The sequence below is a fragment of the Ascaphus truei genome, chromosome 17 (assembly GCF_040206685.1).
Source record: "Ascaphus truei isolate aAscTru1 chromosome 17, aAscTru1.hap1, whole genome shotgun sequence".
Classification (NCBI taxonomy): Eukaryota; Metazoa; Chordata; class Amphibia; order Anura; family Ascaphidae; genus Ascaphus; species Ascaphus truei.
In genome coordinates, this window is record NC_134499.1 from 8689695 (window position 1) to 8709212 (window position 19518).

The window sequence follows — 19518 nt, forward strand, 5'->3', positions numbered from 1 at the left end:
ATATGTGCATAAATGTGATAAATAACAATGATTTAAAATAATCAGATGATATATGTAACACCAAAATACATAAAAAAGAAAACCAAACACGTGAAATAGAGATGAAAAGTCCAGATCAGGAACCAGTCTGTATGGGGAGGCAAAGCTTCTTGGAATGATCTCGCCAGATCACAGGAATCTACAAAAAACAAAAAGACAGAAGCGCCAGCTGTATAGCATAATACTGTAAAACAGAGAATGGTCCCCCAGGACCTATACTCACAATGTGGGGAAAAACACAATCGTTTGAGACAATCTGTAAACAGCAGCGGGTCAGCGCAGGTAGATATAACAGACAGGTAGCCAGTGTTTTTACCCACATTGTGAGTATAGGTCCTGGTGACCATTCTGTTTCATTAAAGAATCCTCCTATTTTTACAGTATTATGCTATGGAGCTAGCGCTTCTGTCTTTTTGTTTATATATATATATGGGTTATATGTACTGTTTTTTTATATATATGTATTGGGTAGGTGGGTTTTTGTATGCATTTGGGGGGGTGGGAGAGGTTGTATATATTTGGGGGGTGGATTTTTGTATGTATTTGGGGGGGTGGGGGAGGTTGTATGTATTTGGGGGGTGGGGATTTTTTTTGTATGCGTTTTTTGGTATATATCTTGTGGGGGGAATTGTGTGAGGGGGAGGGAATGAGTGAGCGTGGGGACGGAGGGAGAGGAGAGAGGGGGTGAGTGAGGAAAAGAGGGAGTAAGAGTGAGACGCAGGGGAGAGAAATACATGCGAGGCGGGAGAGTGAGAGGGGGTGAGTGAGGAAAAGAGGGAGTAAGAGTGAGACACAGGGGAGAGAAATACATGCGAGGCGGGAGAGTTTTTTATATGTATTGGGAGGCTTGGGGGAATTTGTATATGTATTGGGGGCTTGGGGGAATGTTTATATGTATTGGGGTATTTTTTATATGTATTGGGGAGGGTTGTTTTATATGATTTATTTATATATATATATATATATATATATATAGGTCCCTTAGAAAGGCAGGCCTGACTGCCAATCCAGCAAAATGCTCAATAGGGAGAAGTGAAACAAAGTACTTAGGCTACATACTTGGTAATGGACAAATAAAGCCTGTCTGCAGCAAGGTGCCGGCGTTGATGGATTGTCCAGTACCAAGAACAAAAAAACAGGTGAGAGCTTTCCTGGGCTTAGCAGGGTATTATAGGAAATTCATACCAAATGTTTCCACAGTCCTTGCCCCGCTCACCAAGCTGATAAGAAACATAGCGCCCAATAAAGTCCAGAGGACAGTACAGTGTGAGGAGGCGTTCCAGGGTGTGAAAGGGATTTTACAGAGTCCGGACTTTGGGAAGCCCTTCATTCTGCAGACGGATGCTTCAGAAGTTGGGTTAGGGGCCGTCTTGTCTCAGGCGGGAGACAGGGATGAGTGTCCGGTCCTATACCTTAGAAGGAAGCTCTTCAAAAGAGAACAGGCCTACGCAGTAATAGAGGAGAGTTTGGCGGTGAAGTGGGCAGTATCAGCACTCAGGTACTATCTCCTGGGTACCACATTCACCCTGGTCACAGACCATGCTCCCCTAAAGTGGCTTCATAGAATGAAAGCAAAAAACAAGATAAATGCTGCACACCAAAAACTGAAAAATCTAACTGATACTTGCTGTTTCCGGTGCTCCTGATCCAGGGGAGTCCCTGTGAAAAACAGACTCCAAAGTCAGCAAAAAAACGGAGGGTTCAGGGCTCTACGGATTGAAAGAATTTATTATATCAAATACACAACGTTTCAACCATCAAAAAGTGGTCTCTCAAGTGAAGATAGCATGCACAATAAAATGTCCAACATATATAGCCCCCAACCCAGGTGAAAATACTTAAAAACATCCGGTAACTCCCCAGTGAAATGTCTCAGTCCATGGTGCATTGCGCTTGCAGGCGCACATCCGGGTTTTCGTCGTCTTCAAATGACGTCATCTGTAGGCGGTCCTACCTCCCAGAGAGTCCTGTAGACTCCACATCAGGGGATCTCGGTATCCCTTCAAATGCGCATGCGTGAGCGCTCATCACGGCCCATCAGTCCTCCCGATGACGTCATCACGCCATAACGTGATCTCCGATTGGTCCCTCTGTGGATCTTGGTATCCCATCATTGCGCATGCGCGAGCGCTCGCGTCGGTCCCGCATCCTTCAGATGAAATCATCTTGCTGTAGTGGGGTCCTTAATGGGTACCTCTGTCCCACGATATCAGTGCATATAAGAATGGAAGTCCCTTCTTGTACCGTCCAAGAGATCGGTATGGATAGGGCCGTGGATAGTGATATCATATAGTGGAGAGAGAAATCTCCATGGTAAGGGAAATAAAGCCCTTTTCATTGCAAGAAAGTGGTGTGTAAGCTCTTTTCTGACCATACCGACAAGGTCGCTCCGTCACAGTTCCACATATGTTTAATGTATATAATGGTACTGATACCAGACGGGAAGTGTTCTGGAACCAGATTTCATATTTTACCTGTTCTGATGCTGCCAGCACTCCTCAGTGTAACATTGCAACAATTGTATCATTCCCTTAGTTTATAGTCTGTTGCCGTGGCTATACTGGAACCAGGGTCACGTATGATGTATGAATAATCCCAGTTAGTTTAACTCATGTCTTCCCTCTTCCAAAGCATCACACGTCCTGATTGTCTTTGTTAATTTTATTGCAGAAGTAGAAAACAAAGGGTACTTGTAGGTGAGTAGAGAGTGCTTCTCTATCTGAATGTTTGCGTGAGGTTAGACTACGGTAAGACAGAAAGGCCTTGCCAGGGGTAGTTGCAAACAGGTCTGTACTCTCTGTGTTCTTGGGTGGAAAAGGAAGTGAGGGGCAAGGGTCACACTAGAAGTGAGATGGGACAAACTAACTGTCAGCAAGGCAGGGGGGATTGCAGAATAGCCCATTCTGAGAAGGATCTCATAGGTTGCTATAGCAACTCACAGACCTCATGAACAGTGGCAGAAAATGCAACATATTGATACATCACACAGGCACTGTGTGTGTGTGTAACAAATACATGCAGCTGAACTTAAGGAGCTGACAAGCAGAAGCTGCAAAGAAGGGGGGGGGGGGGTGATCAGAGAGAGCAGAAATGGGCTTACTTGTTCCATGACACTGGCAACCACCCTGCATTTCTTAGTTAGTTGAGCTGTTCCAGCCTCTCCTGCTAGTTGGCACGGCCTGACTGTATTTCTCTTAGTCCAGGCTAGCATGCTTTCTTCTATATCCAGCAGCAATTGTGGATAGTCATAAATTGTCTGTCACGTAGTTTAGCTATTGCAATTTACCTCTCCCTTACTTTTGCCACATGCCCAATTCCCCCCTTTTTGTCATTGTTTTTTTTACAATAAAAGTACAAAAGAAAGAAGGACTCTGTGGACATCTACAGGGAGTGAGTTAAGCTGCTTGCCTCTACTCACTTGGCACAGCGTGCATGAGCCAGAACTCACTGCCATTTGTACAGTTTGCCCCTAGGAGGGACTGACCCCTTAAACATGCCACTGCCATTAGTACACTTTGCCCCTAGGAGGGACTGACCCCTTAAACATGCCACTGCCATTAGTACACTTTACCCCTAGGAGGGACTGACCCCTTAAACATGCCACTGCCATTAGTACACTTGGCCCCTAGGAGAGATTGACCCCTTAACCCTGTCACTGCCATTAGTACACTTTGCCCCTAGGAGGGACTGACCCCTTAACCCTGTCACTGCCATTAGAACACTTTGCCCCTAGGAGGGACTGACCCCTTAACCCTGTCACTGCCATTAGTACACTTTGCCCCTAGGAGGGACTGACCCCTTAACCCTGTCACTGCCATTAGAACACTTTGCCCCTAGGAGGGACTGACCCCTTAACCCTGTCACTGCCATTAGTACACTTTGCCCCTAGGAGGGACTGACCCTTAATCCTGTTGCACGATCTTTTGTATTTTTTGTAGTGAATAAGAACACAATTAACATGGTCGTTAAGGCAATATTTTTTTATTGTGTCCAGCAGCATATGTCTCTTCACTCATATTTGAAGGACGTGACCTTGAAGTCCCCTTTAACAGACAGGTAGGTGAGCTTGTCATGCCCGTGACGATTGGGGAAAGAAATCTCGTGGCCGTCAGGAAGTTTCACCTCAAACTTGTTTCCGTTCAATTTGATGGAGAACTGCAGAGAGAGAGGAAGGAGGCGGAGAGAGGGAAGGAGGCGGAGAGAGGGAAGGAGGCGGAGAGAGAGGGAAGGAGGCGGAGAGAGGGGGAAGGAGGCGGAGAGAGGGGGAAGGAGGCGGAGAGAGAGGGAAGGAGGCGGAAAGAGGGAAGGAGGCGGAGAGAGGAGGAAGGAGGCGGAGAGAGAGGGAAGGAGGCGGAGAGAGGGAAGGAGGCGGAGAGAGGGAAGGAGGCGGAGAGAGGGAAGGAGGTGGAGAGAGAGGGGAAGCAGGCGGAGAGAGAGGAAGGAGGCGGAGAGAGAGGAAGGAGGCGGAGAGAGAGGAAGGAGGCGGAGAGAGGGAAGGAGGCGGAGAGAGGGAAGGAGGCGGAGAGAGAAGGAAGGCGGCGGAGAGAGGGGGAAGGAGGCGGAGAGAGGGGGAAGGAGGCGGAGAGAGAGGGAAGGAGGCGGAAAGAGGGAAGGAGGCGGAGAGAGGAGGAAGGAGGCGGAGAGAGAGGGAAGGAGGCGGAAAGAGGGAAGGAGGCAGGGAGAGAGGGAAGGAGGCAGAGAGAGAGGAAGGAGGCGGAGAGAGGGAAGGAGGCGGAGAGAGAAGGAAGGAGGCGGAGAGAGGGAAGGAGGCGGAGAGAGGGAAGGAGGCGGAGAGAGAAGGAAGGAGGCGGAGAGAGGGAAGGAGGCGGAGAGAGGGAAGGAGGCGGAGAGAGAGGAAGGAGGCGGAGAGAGAGGAAGGAGGCGGAGAGAGGGAAGGAGGCGGAGAGAGGGAAGGAGGCGGAGAGAGGGAAGGAGGCGGAGAGAGGGGGAAGGAGGCGGAGAGAGGGAAGGAGGCGGAGAGAGGGAAGGAGGCGGAGAGAGGGGGAAGGAGGCGGAGAGAGGGAAGGAGGCGGAGAGAGGGAAGGAGGCGGAGAGAGAGGAAGGAGGCGGAGAGAGAGGAAGTTGGCGGAGAGAGAGGGAAGGAGGCGGAGAGAGGGAAGGAGGCGGAGAGAGGGAAGGAGGCGGAGAGAGAGGAAGGAGGCGGAGAGAGAGGAAGTTGGCGGAGAGAGAGGGAAGGAGGCGGAGAGAGGGAAGGAGGCGGAGAGAGGGAAGGAGGCGGAGAGAGGGAAGGAGGCGGAGAGAGGGAAGGAGGCGGAGAGAGGGGGAAGGAGGCGGAGAGAGGGAAGGAGGCGGAGAGAGGGAAGGAGGCGGAGAGAGAGGAAGGAGGCGGAGAGAGAGGAAGTTGGCGGAGAGAGAGGGAAGGAGGCGGAGAGAGGGAAGGAGGCGGAGAGAGGGAAGGAGGCGGAGAGAGAGGAAGGAGGCGGAGAGAGAGGAAGTTGGCGGAGAGAGAGGGAAGGAGGCGGAGAGAGGGAAGGAGGCGGAGAGAGGGAAGGAGGCGGAGAGAGGGAAGGAGGCGGAGAGAGAGGAAGGAGGCGGAGAGAGGGAAGGAGGCAGAGAGAGAAAAGGAGGCGGAGAGAGAGGGAAGGAGGCGGAGAGAGAGGGAAGGAGGCGGAGAGAGAGGAAGGAGGCGGAGAGAGAGGGAAGGAGGCGGAGAGAGGGAAGGAGGCGGAGAGAGGGAAGGAGGCGGAGAGAGGGAAGGAGGCGGAGAGAGGGAAGGAGGCGGAGAGAGAGGAAGGAGGCGGAGAGAGGGAAGGAGGCGGAGAGAGGGAAGGAGGCGGAGAGAGAGGGAAGGAGGCGGAGAGAGAGGGAAGGAGGCGGAGAGAGAGGAAGGAGGCGGAGAGAGAGGGAAGGAGGCGGAGAGAGAGGGAAGGAGGCGGAGAGAGAGGAAGGAGGCGGAGAGAGAGGAAGGAGGCGGAGAGAGGGAAGGAGGCGGAGAGAGGGGGAAGGAGGCGGAGAGAGGGAAGGAGGCGGAGAGAGGGAAGGAGGCGGAGAGAGGGGGAAGGAGGCGGAGAGAGAGGGAAGGAGGCGGAGAGAGAGGAAGTTGGCGGAGAGAGGGAAGGAGGCGGAGAGAGGGAAGGAGGCGGAGAGAGAGGAAGGAGGCGGAGAGAGGGAAGGAGGCGGAGAGAGGGGGAAGGAGGCGGAGAGAGGGAAGGAGGCGGAGAGAGGGAAGGAGGCGGAGAGAGGGGGAAGGAGGCGGAGAGAGAGGGAAGGAGGCGGAGAGAGAGGAAGTTGGCGGAGAGAGGGAAGGAGGCGGAGAGAGGGAAGGAGGCGGAGAGAGAGGAAGGAGGCGGAGAGAGGGAAGGAGGCGGAGAGAGAGGAAGGAGGCGGAGAGAGAGGAAGTTGGCGGAGAGAGAGGGAAGGAGGCGGAGAGAGGGAAGGAGGCGGAGAGAGGGAAGGAGGCGGAGAGAGGGAAGGAGGCGGAGAGAGAGGAAGGAGGCGGAGAGAGGGAAGGAGGCGGAGAGAAGGAAGGAGGCGGAGAGAGGGAAGGAGGCGGAGAGAGGGAAGGAGGCGGAGAGAGAGGGAAGGAGGCAGAGAGAGAGGGAAGGAGGCGGAGAGAGAGGGAAGGAGGCGGAGAGAGAGGGAAGGAGGCGGAGGGAAGGAGGCGGAGGGAAGGAGGCGGAGAGAGGGAAGGAGGCGGAGAGAGAGGGAAGGAGGCGGAGAGAGAGGGAAGGAGGCGGAGAGAGAGGAAGGAGGCGGAGAGCGAAGGAAGGAGGCGGAGAGAGGGGGAAGGAGGCGGAGAGAGAGGGAAGGAGGCGGAGAGAGGGAAGGAGGCGGAGAGAGGGAAGGAGGCGGAGAGAGGGAAGGAGGCGGAGAGAGAGGGAAGGAGGCGGAGAGAGAGGGAAGGAGGCGGAGAGAGGGAAGGAGGCGGAGAGAGGGAAGGAGGCGGAGAGAGGGGGAAGGAGGCAGAGAGAGGGAAGGAGTCGGAGAGAGGGAAGGAGGCAGAGAGAGGGGGAAGGAGGCGGAGAGAGGGGGAAGGAGGCGGAGAGAGGGAAGGAGGCGGAGAGAGGAAAGGAGGCGGAGAGAGGAAAGGAGGCGGAGAGAGGGAAGGAGGCGGAGAGAGAGAGGGAAGGAGGCGGAGAGAGAGAGGGAAGGAGGCGGAGAGAGGGAAGGAGGCGGAGAGAGGGAGCAGAGTGAGGGAAGGAGGCGGAGAGAGAGGGAAGGAGGTGGAGAGAGAGGGGAAGGAGGCGGAGAGAGAGGAAGGAGGCGGAGAGAGGGAAGGAGGCGGAGAGAGGGAAGGAGGCGGAGAGAGGGAAGGAGGCGGAGAGAGGGGGAAGGAGGCGGAGAGAGGGGGAAGGAGGCGGAGAGAGGGAAGGAGGCGGAGAGAGGAAAGGAGGCGGAGAGAGGGAAGGAGGCGGAGAGAGAGAGGGAAGGAGGCGGAGAGAGAGAGGGAAGGAGGCGGAGAGAGGGAAGGAGGCGGAGAGGGAGCAGAGAGAGGGGAAGGAGGCGGAGAGAGAGGAAGGAGGCGGAGAGAGGGAAGGAGGCGGAGAGAGGGAAGGAGGCGGAGAGAGAGGGAAGGAGGTGGAGAGAGAGGGGAAGGAGGCGGAGAGAGAGGAAGGAGGCGGAGAGAGGGAAGGAGGCGGAGAGAGGGGGAAGGAGGCGGAGAGAGGGAAGGAGGCCGAGAGAGGAAAGGAGGCGGAGAGAGGGAAGGAGGCGGAGAGAGAGGAAGGAGGCGGAGAGAGGGAAGGAGGCGGAGAGAGGGAAGGAGGCGGAGAGAGAGGGAAGGAGGTGGAGAGAGAGGGGAAGGAGGCGGAGAGAGAGGAAGGAGGCGGAGAGAGGGAAGAAGGCGGAGAGAGGGGGAAGGAGGCGGAGAGAGAGGGAAGGAGTTGGAGAGAGGGAGCAGAGTGAGGGAAGGAGGCGGAGAGAGAAGGAAGGAGGTGGAGAGAGGGGAAGGAGGCGGAGAGAGGGAAGGAGGCGGAGAGAGGGGGAAGGAGGCGGAGAGAGGGAAGGAGGCGGAGAGAGGGGGAAGGAGGCGGAGAGAGAGGAAGGAGGCGGAGAGAGGGAAGGAGGCGTACAGAGGGGGAAGGAGGCGGAGAGAGAGGGAAGGAGGCGGAGAGAGGGAGCAGAGTGAGGGAAGGAGGCGGAGAAAGAGGGAAGGAGGTGGAGAGAGAGGGGAAGGAGGCGGAGAGAGAGGAAGGAGGCGGAGAGAGGGAAGGAGGCGGAGAGAGGGGGAAGGAGGCGGAGAGAGAGGGAAGGAGGCGGAGAGAGGGAGCAGAGTGAGGGAAGGAGGCGGAGAGAGAGGGAAGGAGGTGGAGAGAGAGGGGAAGGAGGTGGAGAGAGAGGAAGGAGGCGGAGAGAGGGAAGGAGGCGGAGAGAGGGAAGGAGGCGGAGAGAGGGAAGGAGGCGGAGAGAGGGAAGGAGGCGGAGAGAGAAGGAAGGAGGCGGAGAGAGGGGGAAGGAGGCGGAGAGAGGGGGAAGGAGGCGGAGAGAGAGGGAAGGAGGCGGAAAGAGGGAAGGAGGCGGAGAGAGGGGGAAGGAGGCGGAGAGAGAGGGAAGGAGGCAGAAAGAGGGAAGGAGGCAGGGAGAGAGGGAAGGAGGCAGAGAGAGAGGAAGGAGGCGGAGAGAGGGAAGGAGGCGGAGAGAGAAGGAAGGAGGCGGAGAGAGGGAAGGAGGCGGAGAGAGGGAAGGAGGCGGAGAGAGAAGGAAGGAGGCGGAGAGAGGGAAGGAGGCGGAGAGAGAGGAAGGAGGCGGAGAGAGGGAAGGAGGCGGAGAGAGGGAAGGAGGCGGAGAGAGGGAGCAGAGTGAGGGAAGGAGGCGGAGAGAGAGGGAAGGAGGTGGAGAGAGAGGGGAAGGAGGCAGAGAGAGAGGAAGGAGGCGGAGAGAGGGAAGGAGGCGGAGAGAGGGAAGGAGGCGGAGAGAGAGGGAAGGAGGTGGAGAGAGAGGGGAAGGAGGCGGAGAGAGAGGAAGGAGGCGGAGAGAGGGAAGGAGGCGGAGAGAGGGGGAAGGAGGCGGAGAGAGAGGGAAGGAGGCGGAGAGAGGGAGCAGAGTGAGGGAAGGAGGCGGAGAGAGAAGGAAGGAGGTGGAGAGAGGGGAAGGAGGCGGAGAGAGGGAAGGAGGCGGAGAGAGGGGGAAGGAGGCGGAGAGAGGGAAGGAGGCGGAGAGAGGGGGAAGGAGGCGGAGAGAGAGGAAGGAGACGGAGAGAGGGAAGGAGGTGTAGAGAGGGGGAAGGAGGCGGAGAGAGGGAAGGAGGCGGAGAGAGGAAAGGAGGCGGAGAGAGGGAAGGAGGCGGAGAGAGGGAGCAGAGTGAGGGAAGGAGGCGGAGAGAGAGGGAAGGAGGTGGAGAGAGAGGGGAAGGAGGCGGAGAGAGAGGAAGGAGGCGGAGAGAGAGGAAGGAGGCGGAGAGAGGGAAGGAGGCGGAGAGAGGGAAGGAGGCGGAGAGAGGGAAGGAGGCGGAGAGAGAGGGAAGGAGGCGGAGAGAGGGAAGGAGGCGGAGAGAGGGAGCAGAGTGAGGGAAGGAGGCGGAGAGAGGGAAGGAGGCGGAGAGAGGAAAGGAGGCGGAGAGAGGGAAGGAGGCGGAGAGAGGAAAGGAGGCGGAGAGAGGAAAGGAGGCGGAGAGAGGAAAGGAGGCGGAGAGAGGGAAGGAGGCGGAGAGAGGGAGGCGGAGAGAGGGAGCAGAGTGAGGGAAGGAGGCGGAGAGAGAGGGAAGGAGGCGGAGAGAGGGAAGGAGGCGGAGAGAGGGAAGGAGGCGGAGAGAGGGAGCAGAGTGAGGGAAGGAGGCGGAGAGAGAGGGAAGGAGGTGGAGAGAGAGGGGAAGGAGGCGGAGAGAGAGGAAGGAGGCGGAGAGAGAGGAAGGAGGCGGAGAGAGAGGAAGGAGGCGGAGAGAGGGAAGGAGGCGGAGAGAGGGAAGGAGGCGGAGAGAGGGAGCAGAGTGAGGGAAGGAGGCGGAGAGAGAGGGAAGGAGGTGGAGAGAGAGGGGAAGGAGGCGGAGAGAGAGGAAGGAGGCGGAGAGAGAGGAAGGAGGCGGAGAGAGAGGAAGGAGGCGGAGAGGGAAGGAGGCGGAGAGAGGGAAGGAGGCGGAGAGAGGGAAGGAGGCAGGGAGAGGGAAGGAGGCGGAGAGAGGGAAGGAGGCGGAGAGAGGGAAGGAGGCGGAGAGAAGGAAGGAGACGGAGAGAGAAGGAAGGAGGCGGAGAGAGAAGGAAGGAGGCGGAGAGAGGGAAGGAGGCGGAGAGAGAGGAAGGAGGCGGAGAGAGGGAAGGAGGCGGAGAGAAGGAAGGAGACGGAGAGAGAAGGAAGGAGGCGGAGAGAGAAGGAAGGAGGCGGAGAGAGGGAAGGAGGCGGAGAGAGGGAAGGAGGCGGAGAGAGGGAAGGAGGCGGAGAGAGGGTAGGAGGCGGAGAGAGGGAAGGAGGCGGAGAGAGAGGAAGGAGGCAGAGAGAGAGAGGAAGGAGGCAGAGAGAGAGGAAGGAGGCAGAGAGAGAGGAAGGAGGTGGAGATAGAAGAAGGAGACAGAGAGAGAGAGAGAGAGAGAGGAAGGAGGCGGAGCGAGAAGGAGGTGGAGAGAGGGAAGGAGGCGGAGAGAGAGGAAGGAGGCGGAGATAGAGGAAGGAAGCAGAGAGAGAGAGAGGGAAGGAGGCAGAGAGAGAGAGGGAAGGAGGCGGAGAGAGAGGAAGGAGGCGGAGATAGAGGGAAGAAGGCAGGGAGAGAGGGAAGGAGGCGGAGAGAGCGGGAAGGAGGCGGAGAGAGAGGAAGGAAGCAGAGAGAAAGGAAGGAGGCGGAGAGAGGGAAGGAAGCAGAGAGAAGGAAGGAAGCGGATAAAGAGAGAAGGAAGGAAGCGGATAATAATAGAAATGGAGGTGGGAATGAGAAAGTAAGGAGAGGGTGGGAAGTTGAGAGGGAATGATTGGAAAACAAGCAAGGAGCAAAGAGGCAGGAAGGAAGGAAAAAGTGAGTGAGAGACCGGAAAAAAGATATGAAGGCAGGAAGGAAAGAAAAGAGAGTTAGAGAAGAGGGAGGGAGAAAGAAGGGACAGAGAGGGAAAGAGAGAGAGGAGGAGAGAGAGAAAGCTGCATTTATTATTCCTGACTTATTTTAACTCCAGATTGACATCTGAGCCCTCTTAGCTTGAAGTCTGACCCCAGTTAAAAATGCACTTGTGCCCTCTGCTCCTGTCCATGGCCTCTGACTCGGGTTTAAAGCACATTAAGCCCCCTGATACTCACCTTGGCCTCTGACCCCGGTGTGAAGCACATGTGGCCGTCCCGCTGCTCTGCCTCCCAGTTGTTGCTGTGCTTGGAGTTGCACACTATAGTTTTATCATTCAGGCGAGGGTTAAAGTGCAACCCTACATCAGTAGCGCTGCGGCCCAGGTTAACGGAGAAGCTGCAGAGGGAAAGGGGGGGGAATGGGACATGGACATTGGATGTAGATAAGGAGCACATGGGCCACACATGGAAATGTCAACTTTCACCGATCTGGAGCCAGTCTCACCGTTCTGGAGCCAGTCTAGTTTGTCTAGAGCCAGTCTCACCGATCTAGTGTCAGTCTCATTGATCTAGAGCCAGTCTCATTGGTCTAGAGCCAGTCTCATTGATCTAGAGCCAGTCTCATTGGTCTAGAGCCAGTCTCATTGGTCTAGAGCCAGTCTCATTGGTCTAGAGCCAGTCTCATTGATCTAGAGTCAGTCTCATTGATCTGGAGTCAGTCTCGTTGATCTGGAGTTAGTGTCTGATTTTTAGCAACAGTGTCTCATAGGATCTTATCCTATAAAGAGCAATAACCCTGATTCAGCGTTACCACTTGGAAAGCTCCAATAGAGTCAATGGCACTTTCGGTCGCACCAAATTGCCGCTATCGCATTTGATATAATAACACCTGTAGATTTCAATGGGGTCTCATTGATACTTCTGTAGTTGTTCCACGAAAATGTCATTTTTGGGGGTCATGAACCCCAAAATCTCTCAGGGGGTTGACATCTCGGTACTGTACATCCCTCTAAACTACTGTCAACACTCACAACCCATCTGATCTCATTTGTTTTCCATATTAGAATACCACCCCAGGCCCCCATAACAAAGTGTGTGTGTATATATATACATACACACACACACACACACACGCATACATACATACAGGGCTCGACAAATGCACTTGCCCACCCGCCTCGGGCGAGTGCATTTTCCCTGCTGGCGAGTCTTACCTGCGGCGTCTCTTGGCATTCTCCTGCAACTTGTGAGTGTCTCCCCTGCAGTTCCTGTGAAACTGGCTGCGTGTAGTCAATCGGAACACTACGTGACGTCACGCGGCGTCAAGTTGTCATGACGTCACGTAGCATCCCGTTGTCATGGCAACGCAGCATCATTTGACTCTGCGTAGCCATTTTCACAGTAACTCACATGAGACATAATTAAGAGCAAACTTCTCAAAGTCCCGGGTGAGAGCTGGACAAGTCCAAAGATGGTTTACAGAAGGGGCCCATCAGGGGGCTACTGTTTGTTGTTGTGAGTAGAAGATTCTTCCATTTGGTGTCTGTGCGTGTGGCCGCGTGCTGGGCGCATCAGCGGTGTAAGCAGCTGTTGAGCAGTACATTTTTCATCTCCTCTTCCTCCCGTGTGCAGCGAGCGGACGTCTGGGACCCGGATCGCCTGGCCCCTTCTGTAAACCATCTTTGGACTTGTCCAACTCTCACCCGGGACTTTGAGAAGTTTGCTCTTAATTATATCTCATGTGAGTTACTATTTCTTTTTGTGTGTCTTCAATACACCTGTTTTTCCACTCATTCCATTGCGCTGTGCCTCTTATTTTACCAGCAAGTGTTTGGACCTGCAAATTGGTCATGCCTTGATGTTGGCTGCAAGCTTATAACATTTTGGCCAAAGGGTTTAACTGGATGGCCCTTACTCATGAGCAGATTGGCACTGAAGTATTGTACTATATACTGTGTCCTTCACTTGTTCCTCTGAACGCCTCTGGAGGAAATCTCACACGCTCGCAGACTTCCTTCACTACAAATTTATGCTATCATGTTTCAACTCTGCCCTCTCTCAGGCTAAACAAACCTACTTTTCTTCACTAATCAACACACACAAATCTAACCCACGCCAACTCTTCTCTGTCTTTGATCTCTACTCAGACCACCCTCAGCTGCCTCTTCTTCTTCCTCCATCTCACCAGGACTTTGCTGACTATTTTAAGGAAAAGGTATAATCCATACGTGAGAACATCCTCTCTGTATCCTCCTCCCAACCTACACGGCTTCCTAACTCTCCTCCTGCCTTCCTTGACTCTTTTTCCGCTGTCACAGAGGAGGATGTGTCGTTGCTGATCTCCTCTTCTCACTCTACCACTTGCCCTCTTGACCCCATTCCCTCCCATCTCCTAAAACCTCTTGCTCCTACTATAATCCCTACGCTCACACACATTTTTTTAACTCCTTCCTCTATTCTTGTACCTTTCCATCCTCCTTCAAACATACAACAGTTATACCATTACTCAAAAACAGCAATCTTGACCCTACCTGTCTTTCTACAGTAACTATCGACCTGTCTCCCTCCTGCCTTTTGCCTCTAAACTCCTTGAACGTCTTGTATTCTCTTGTTCGCTCCATATTCTCAACACCTATACGCTCCTAGACCCTCTACAATCTGGCTTCTGCACTGCTCACTCCACAGAAACAGTCTTCATTAAAATAACTAATGACCTCCATGCTGCCAAAGACACGAGGTCATTACACTTTGCTCATATTACCTAATCACATCTCTTGTGTTTAAATATCACCTCTATGCTGACGCCACACAAATGTACTTTTCAAATCCATACCTTACACCTGCTGTACAGACGAAAGTTTCTGAATGTCTCTCTGCGATATTATCCTGGATGGCCCTCCGCCGACTTAAACATGGCATAAACAGAGCTCCTCATACTTCCTCCCAAACCTGGCCCCACTACCTCCTTCCACATTACTGTTGGAAGTACTATCATTCACCCAGCAGCCCAAGCACGCTGCCTAAGGCCTCGGGCATGGGGACATTCGCAGCGCTGACGCTCATGCTCTCCTACTCAAGCAGGAGCTTTTTTGTGTCCCTGCATGAGTGTCAGCGTGCGCGCTTAGGAGCCGGGTGGGAGCCGGGTGGGGGGCGGGGCTAGTGCGCCACATTGCCAACGTCACGGACTACCATTGGCTTTTGGCCGTATGCGGCAAAAATTAAATTGTCCTGTCTCCTGCAATTACACACGCCTCCGCACGCATGCGGAAGCGTGCGGAAGTGGCTCCTAAAGCCGCGCTGATTACAGATGCAGGGGGTAAATTCATCTGCTCAGTGCGGCTCAGCGGGGTCTGTTGTACCATGTCCCAGGCCTAAGGGTTCACACTCGACTCCTCTCTCACATTCTCCTCTCACATTCAAAACATTTCTAAAACCTGTCGCTTTTTCCTTAGCAATATCACAAAGATACGCCCTTTCCTCTGTTGCTTGACTGCTAAACCTCTGACTCAGGCCCTCATTCTCTCCCGTCTCGATTACTGTAACCTCCTGCTGTCCGGCCTTCCTGCCTCTCACCTGTCTCACCTACAATCTATCCTAAACGCTGCTGCCAGAATCACTCTACTCTTTCCTAAATCTGTCTCAGCGTCTCCCCTGCCCCCTTTGTATCTAAAGCCCTCTCCCACCTTAAACCTTTCTCACTGACTGCCCCTCACCTCTGGAATGCCCTTCCCCTCAATACCCGACTAGCACTCTCCCTATCTACATTTAAGACCCACCTTAAGACACACTTGCGTAAAGAAGCATACGAGTAGCACTGTGGCTAATACTATACACATGATACATCAAGCTTGGCCCCCTGCAGATGCACTTACCAGAACTCCCTCCTACTGTCTCTGTACGTTCTTCCTACCTACCAATTAGATTGTAAGCTCCTTGGAGCAGGGACTCTTCTTCCTAAATATTACTTTTATGTCTGAAGAACTTATTCCCATGATCTGTTATTTGTATTATTTGTTATTTATATGACTGTTGCGTATTACTGCTGTGAAGCGCTATGTACATTAATGGCGCTATATAAAAAAAAACACATATATACTGTGAGAATTTGACTTTCTAAAAGCTGCGGTTATTTGTACTCTTCCTATCCTCCAATACCTGGGAAGTCTCTCCTTCTGCATCTCACTATAACCTCCCTATTGCTTTGTCTGTTTACTGCTTCATCACTCCTTTGTGAACGTCTCTGTTCTCTCCAACTTCCCCACTCGCCACTGCACCATTATATATACACCTCTCACCCAACAACTTATTTACCCCTCTATAGAAAAACACCCACACAAATCCTCTATTCACACCCTCTATCTACGCCTTCCTGCTGCTGGGGATCTCCCCTAAGCCTGAACCCAGACATACACACCTGATCTCACCCACGCCTCCCTGCCATCTCTTCCCCTGTAAATGCTGTTAACCTTCTGAATTAATACTGACTAACCTTAAAACTCACCCCATAAGTTAAGACTCCCAATAGCCTGCACTCATGGCTACTGTCCCACAGTCACACCTAACACCCATTGTAGCCAATCACTGCCATCTACAGCACTTATTCCCTCACCTGCTTTCTCTGTAAGTTTCCCCTCAAACCTCTTAGATTGTAAGCTCTTCGGGGCAGGGATTTCCTTTCCTATTGTCTGACTTTGCTGCACTTAATGTATTTTAATTCCCTGTACTGTATTCTTTGTGAAGCGCTGAGTACACTTTTGGCGCTATATAAATAAAGACATACAATATACATACTTTGTATGTTGCGCTGGGAGTTTCTGTTTTTGTTTATACGTTTTCCCACGCTCAGTAGCGCTGCTTTCTGACACTATTATATATGCTGTATATATGATGTGAGGGTGGGTTTTGGGGTTCTGGAGCTTGCTGGGTTATGCAGCTGCTGTTGGTTGGAGGTGTGGCCCCTCCTCCCCGGGTTTAAAGCTCGCCCCGCCCCACTTTCCAATGAGCAGTTTTTATCATGATCCTGTGCATCACAGACCCAGTACGGTCTGTCTCCTCCAGCAGAAGAGAGGTGTAGGAGAATGTTACCAGGCAGTGTTAGGACCTGCAGACTGGTCACGCCGTGACGTGGCTGCAGACTGGTCACGCCGTGACGTGGCTGCAGACTGGTCACGCCGTGACGTGGCTGCAGACTGGTCATGCCGTGACGTGGCTGCAGACTGGTCACGCCGTGACGTGGCTGCAGACTGGTCATGCCGTGACGTGGCTGCAGACTGGTCACGCCGTGACGTGGCTGCAGACTGGTCACGCCGTGACGTGGCTGCAGACTGGTCACGCCGTGACGTCGCTGCAGACTGGTCACGCCGTGACGTGGCTGCAGACTGGTCATGCTGTGACGTGGCTGCAGACTGGTCATGCCGTGACGTGGCTGCAGGCTTACAACGCTTTGGCCAAAGGGTTTGTAACTAAATGACCCTTACTCATGAGCAGAATGGCACTGAAGTGTTGCACTATATGTTGTGTCACTTTGTATGTTGTGCTGGCATTTCTGCTTTTGTCTCTCATTTACTTTGTCCAAGATCTTCCCGGATCACCCAGGAGGTGAACGCAAAGGAGAGATTCCTTTTCCTATCATGTGTTTGATGCACGTATGATATAATAATTCCCATTCCTCTCATCCAAGATGTGCGTTGCAGCTATATGTATAACTGTTCCTGGAGGCTTATTAATCGCCCAGGACCTTCGTCTCTAGCAGTGTTTGCATTCCGTGCTGTAACCTTCATTGTTTAACGGGTTACAATGTTACGTGCTGACGTCTGCACCCCCTGGACCTACTTCTTAGCGTCTCCTGGCAGTTGTCCCTTAAGCTTCAAGCTTTCCCCAGACTTCATCTCCAGGTTCAGGATCTCAAATTTCTCCTGAGGGGAAACAAAGGAACAGGAGTCAGCGCACGTCTTCTAGCAACGCTTCATGCGAAGGGATCGTGAACCTGAGATATCTCCTTTATATCCTCTGAGATTTCTAGGGTTAGCAAGAGCGGGATAAAGGGATGGAGCAAGGGGACAGGGAGAGGGGACAGGGAGAGGGGACAGGGAGAGGGGACAGGGAGAGGGAACAGAGAGGGGAGAGGGAGAGGGGACAGGGAGAGGGGACAGGGAGAGGGGACAGGGAGTGAGGACATGGAGGGGACAGGGGGTAGAACAGGGAGAGGGGACGGAGAGGGGACAGAGAGTAGGACAGGGAGATGGGACAGAGCATAGGACAGGGAGAGGGGACAGAGAGAAGGACAGGGAGAGGGGACAGGGAGAGGGGACAGGGAGAGGGAACAGAGAGGGGAGAGGGAGACGGGACAGGGAGAGGGGACAGGGAGAGGGGACAGAGAGAGGAGACAGGGAGAGGGAAGAGGGGACAGAGAGAGGGGACAGAGAGGGGACGGAGAGGGGACAGGGAGAGGGGACAGGGAGAGGGGACAGAGATAGTAGGACAGGGAGTGAGGACAGGGAGAGGGGACGGGGTAGAACAGGGAGAGGGGACAGAGAGTAGGACAGGGAGAGGGGACAGAGCGTAGGACAGGGAGAGGGGACAGGGAGAGTATTCAGAAGAAAAAAACAAAACAGTATTTGACGCAGAACGCATATTTAATTATAGTGGTTAACAAAATGTATTCTTTTCACTTTATGACTATTATAAATAATATTACAGTAATTATTTGTATTTATCAACATGTTCTAAATAAAAAAAACGAATTCTGTTTCAGTTTCAATTGTATCAATCAGGTATTTAACTTAATTAGAAGCGAGTCATGCTCATTAGAAAGCAGTGTCATTAGAAGTGTCTCAGTCATTGGAGGGTTGTCGCACTCATTGAGAGACTCACTCATTAGAAGTGAGTATCGCTCATTACAACGCAGTCTCACCCATCAGAAGGCAGTCTCCCTCATTAGGAATGAGTCTCACTCATTGGATATCAGTCTCACTCATTACAAGGCAGTCTCACTTATTGTAAGGCAGTCTCACTCATTAGAACTGAGACTCACTCATTAGAAGGCAGTCTCACTCATTAGAAGGCAGTCTCACTCATTAGAAGGCAGTCTCACTCAGAAGTGAGTCTCACTCAGAAGGCAGCCTCACTCATTAGAAGGCAGTCTACCTCATTAGAAGGCAGTCTACCTCATTAGAAGTGAGTCTCACTCAGAAGCGAGTCTCATTCATTAGAAGGCAGCCTCACTCATTAGAAGGCAGTCTACCTCATTAGAAGTGAGTCTCACTCAGAAGAGAGTCTCATTCATTAGAAGGCAGCCTCACTCATTAGAAGGCAGTCTACCTCATTAGAAGTGAGTCTCACTCAGAAGCGAGTCTCATTCATTAGAAGGCAGCCTCACTCATTAGAAGGCAGTCTACCTCATTAGAAGTGAGTCTCACTCAGAAGCGAGTCTCATTCATTAGAAGGCAGCCTCACTCATTAGAAGGCAGTCTACCTCATTAGAAGTGAGTCTCACTCAGAAGCGAGTCTCATTCATTAGAAGTGAGTCTCACTCATTAGAAGGCAGCCTCATTCCAATTGAGTCCCTACTGGAAGCCCCGTCCCGCAGGATTTCGGGGACGGGGCTCAGATTTTGCTCCCCCTGGCCTCGCCCCTCTACAAAACATGAGGACCCCTACATATATTCTTTACAAACCGGCAGCATAACGACCTCTCCAAAGCACAGATATATTATATGTAAATCTGCCGTTAAGAGCATCAATATGAAAGGAACGTCCCAGCTGCGAGACGTACCCTGCCTTGCCAACGGGGGTGTAGCACTGACTGAAATCAGGCAGGGTACCACTACTTTTTTTAAGGCAGTTTGGCCACAGAGTGGTACATTGTACCACCCTACACTACGCAGTCAGTGCCAGGCGGAGGGTCCCCCATGCGCAGAATAACAGAACGTAATATGGAGGTATAAAGAAGAAATAAGAACTTACAGACATGCTGGCGAGTGAGTGGGATCGTCACAGAGAAAGCTGCCGCAGAAATACCCCACCTACCCATTGTACCATTTATATACCCCTCCCTGCCCCCCCCCCCCCCATTCCCGGGTTACACATTAACTGTGTGTATAGATCCGGGGTGCTGTAAAACGCAGGACTTTGTCCCCGGTAACTGTATCTGGCTGTCTCTTTGTTACCTCCTCACGCAGGGGACATAGTGACACACGAGGTTTTATAGTATATGGGTTGAGTAACTTCCTCTATGGGTGAGGAGAGGGGGGTATGAAGAAGGTATTTGTTTGGGGGGAGGAGGTAGGAGAGGACAAAGCCGGGATATCTCCAGCCTATGCCATCAAAGTGACTCATTGAGCAAACTCCAAGTCCCCCTCGCTCTGTCTAACTGACATTTGGGGGGGAGGGGAGGTGGGGGAGGTGGGCTTCTTTGGGTTCTACGTACTAAATCAGGGGTTCTCAGCTCCAGTTCTCACAGACCCCCAACAGCTCAGGTTTTCTGAACACAGCTTGTTCAATCAGTGGCCCAGTCAAATAATGCACCCCCCGGGCTGAAGCA

At 53.2% G+C, this 19518-nt stretch overlaps 1 protein-coding gene across 1 annotated transcript; it reads right to left on the bottom strand.

The window, feature by feature from the left end:
* Positions 1-4004: 4004 nt before the first annotated feature.
* LGALS2 (galectin 2) lies at positions 4005-19045 on the bottom strand. Its single transcript, XM_075573844.1, has 4 exons — positions 18942-19045; positions 16810-16892; positions 11215-11374; positions 4005-4194 (listed from the first exon to the last, which is right to left on the bottom strand). The coding sequence occupies exons 1-4, from the start codon at positions 18945-18947 to the stop codon at positions 4048-4050; spliced, it is 396 nt and encodes a 131-aa protein (XP_075429959.1). The 5' UTR covers positions 18948-19045; the 3' UTR covers positions 4005-4047.
* Positions 19046-19518: the final 473 nt, after the last annotated feature.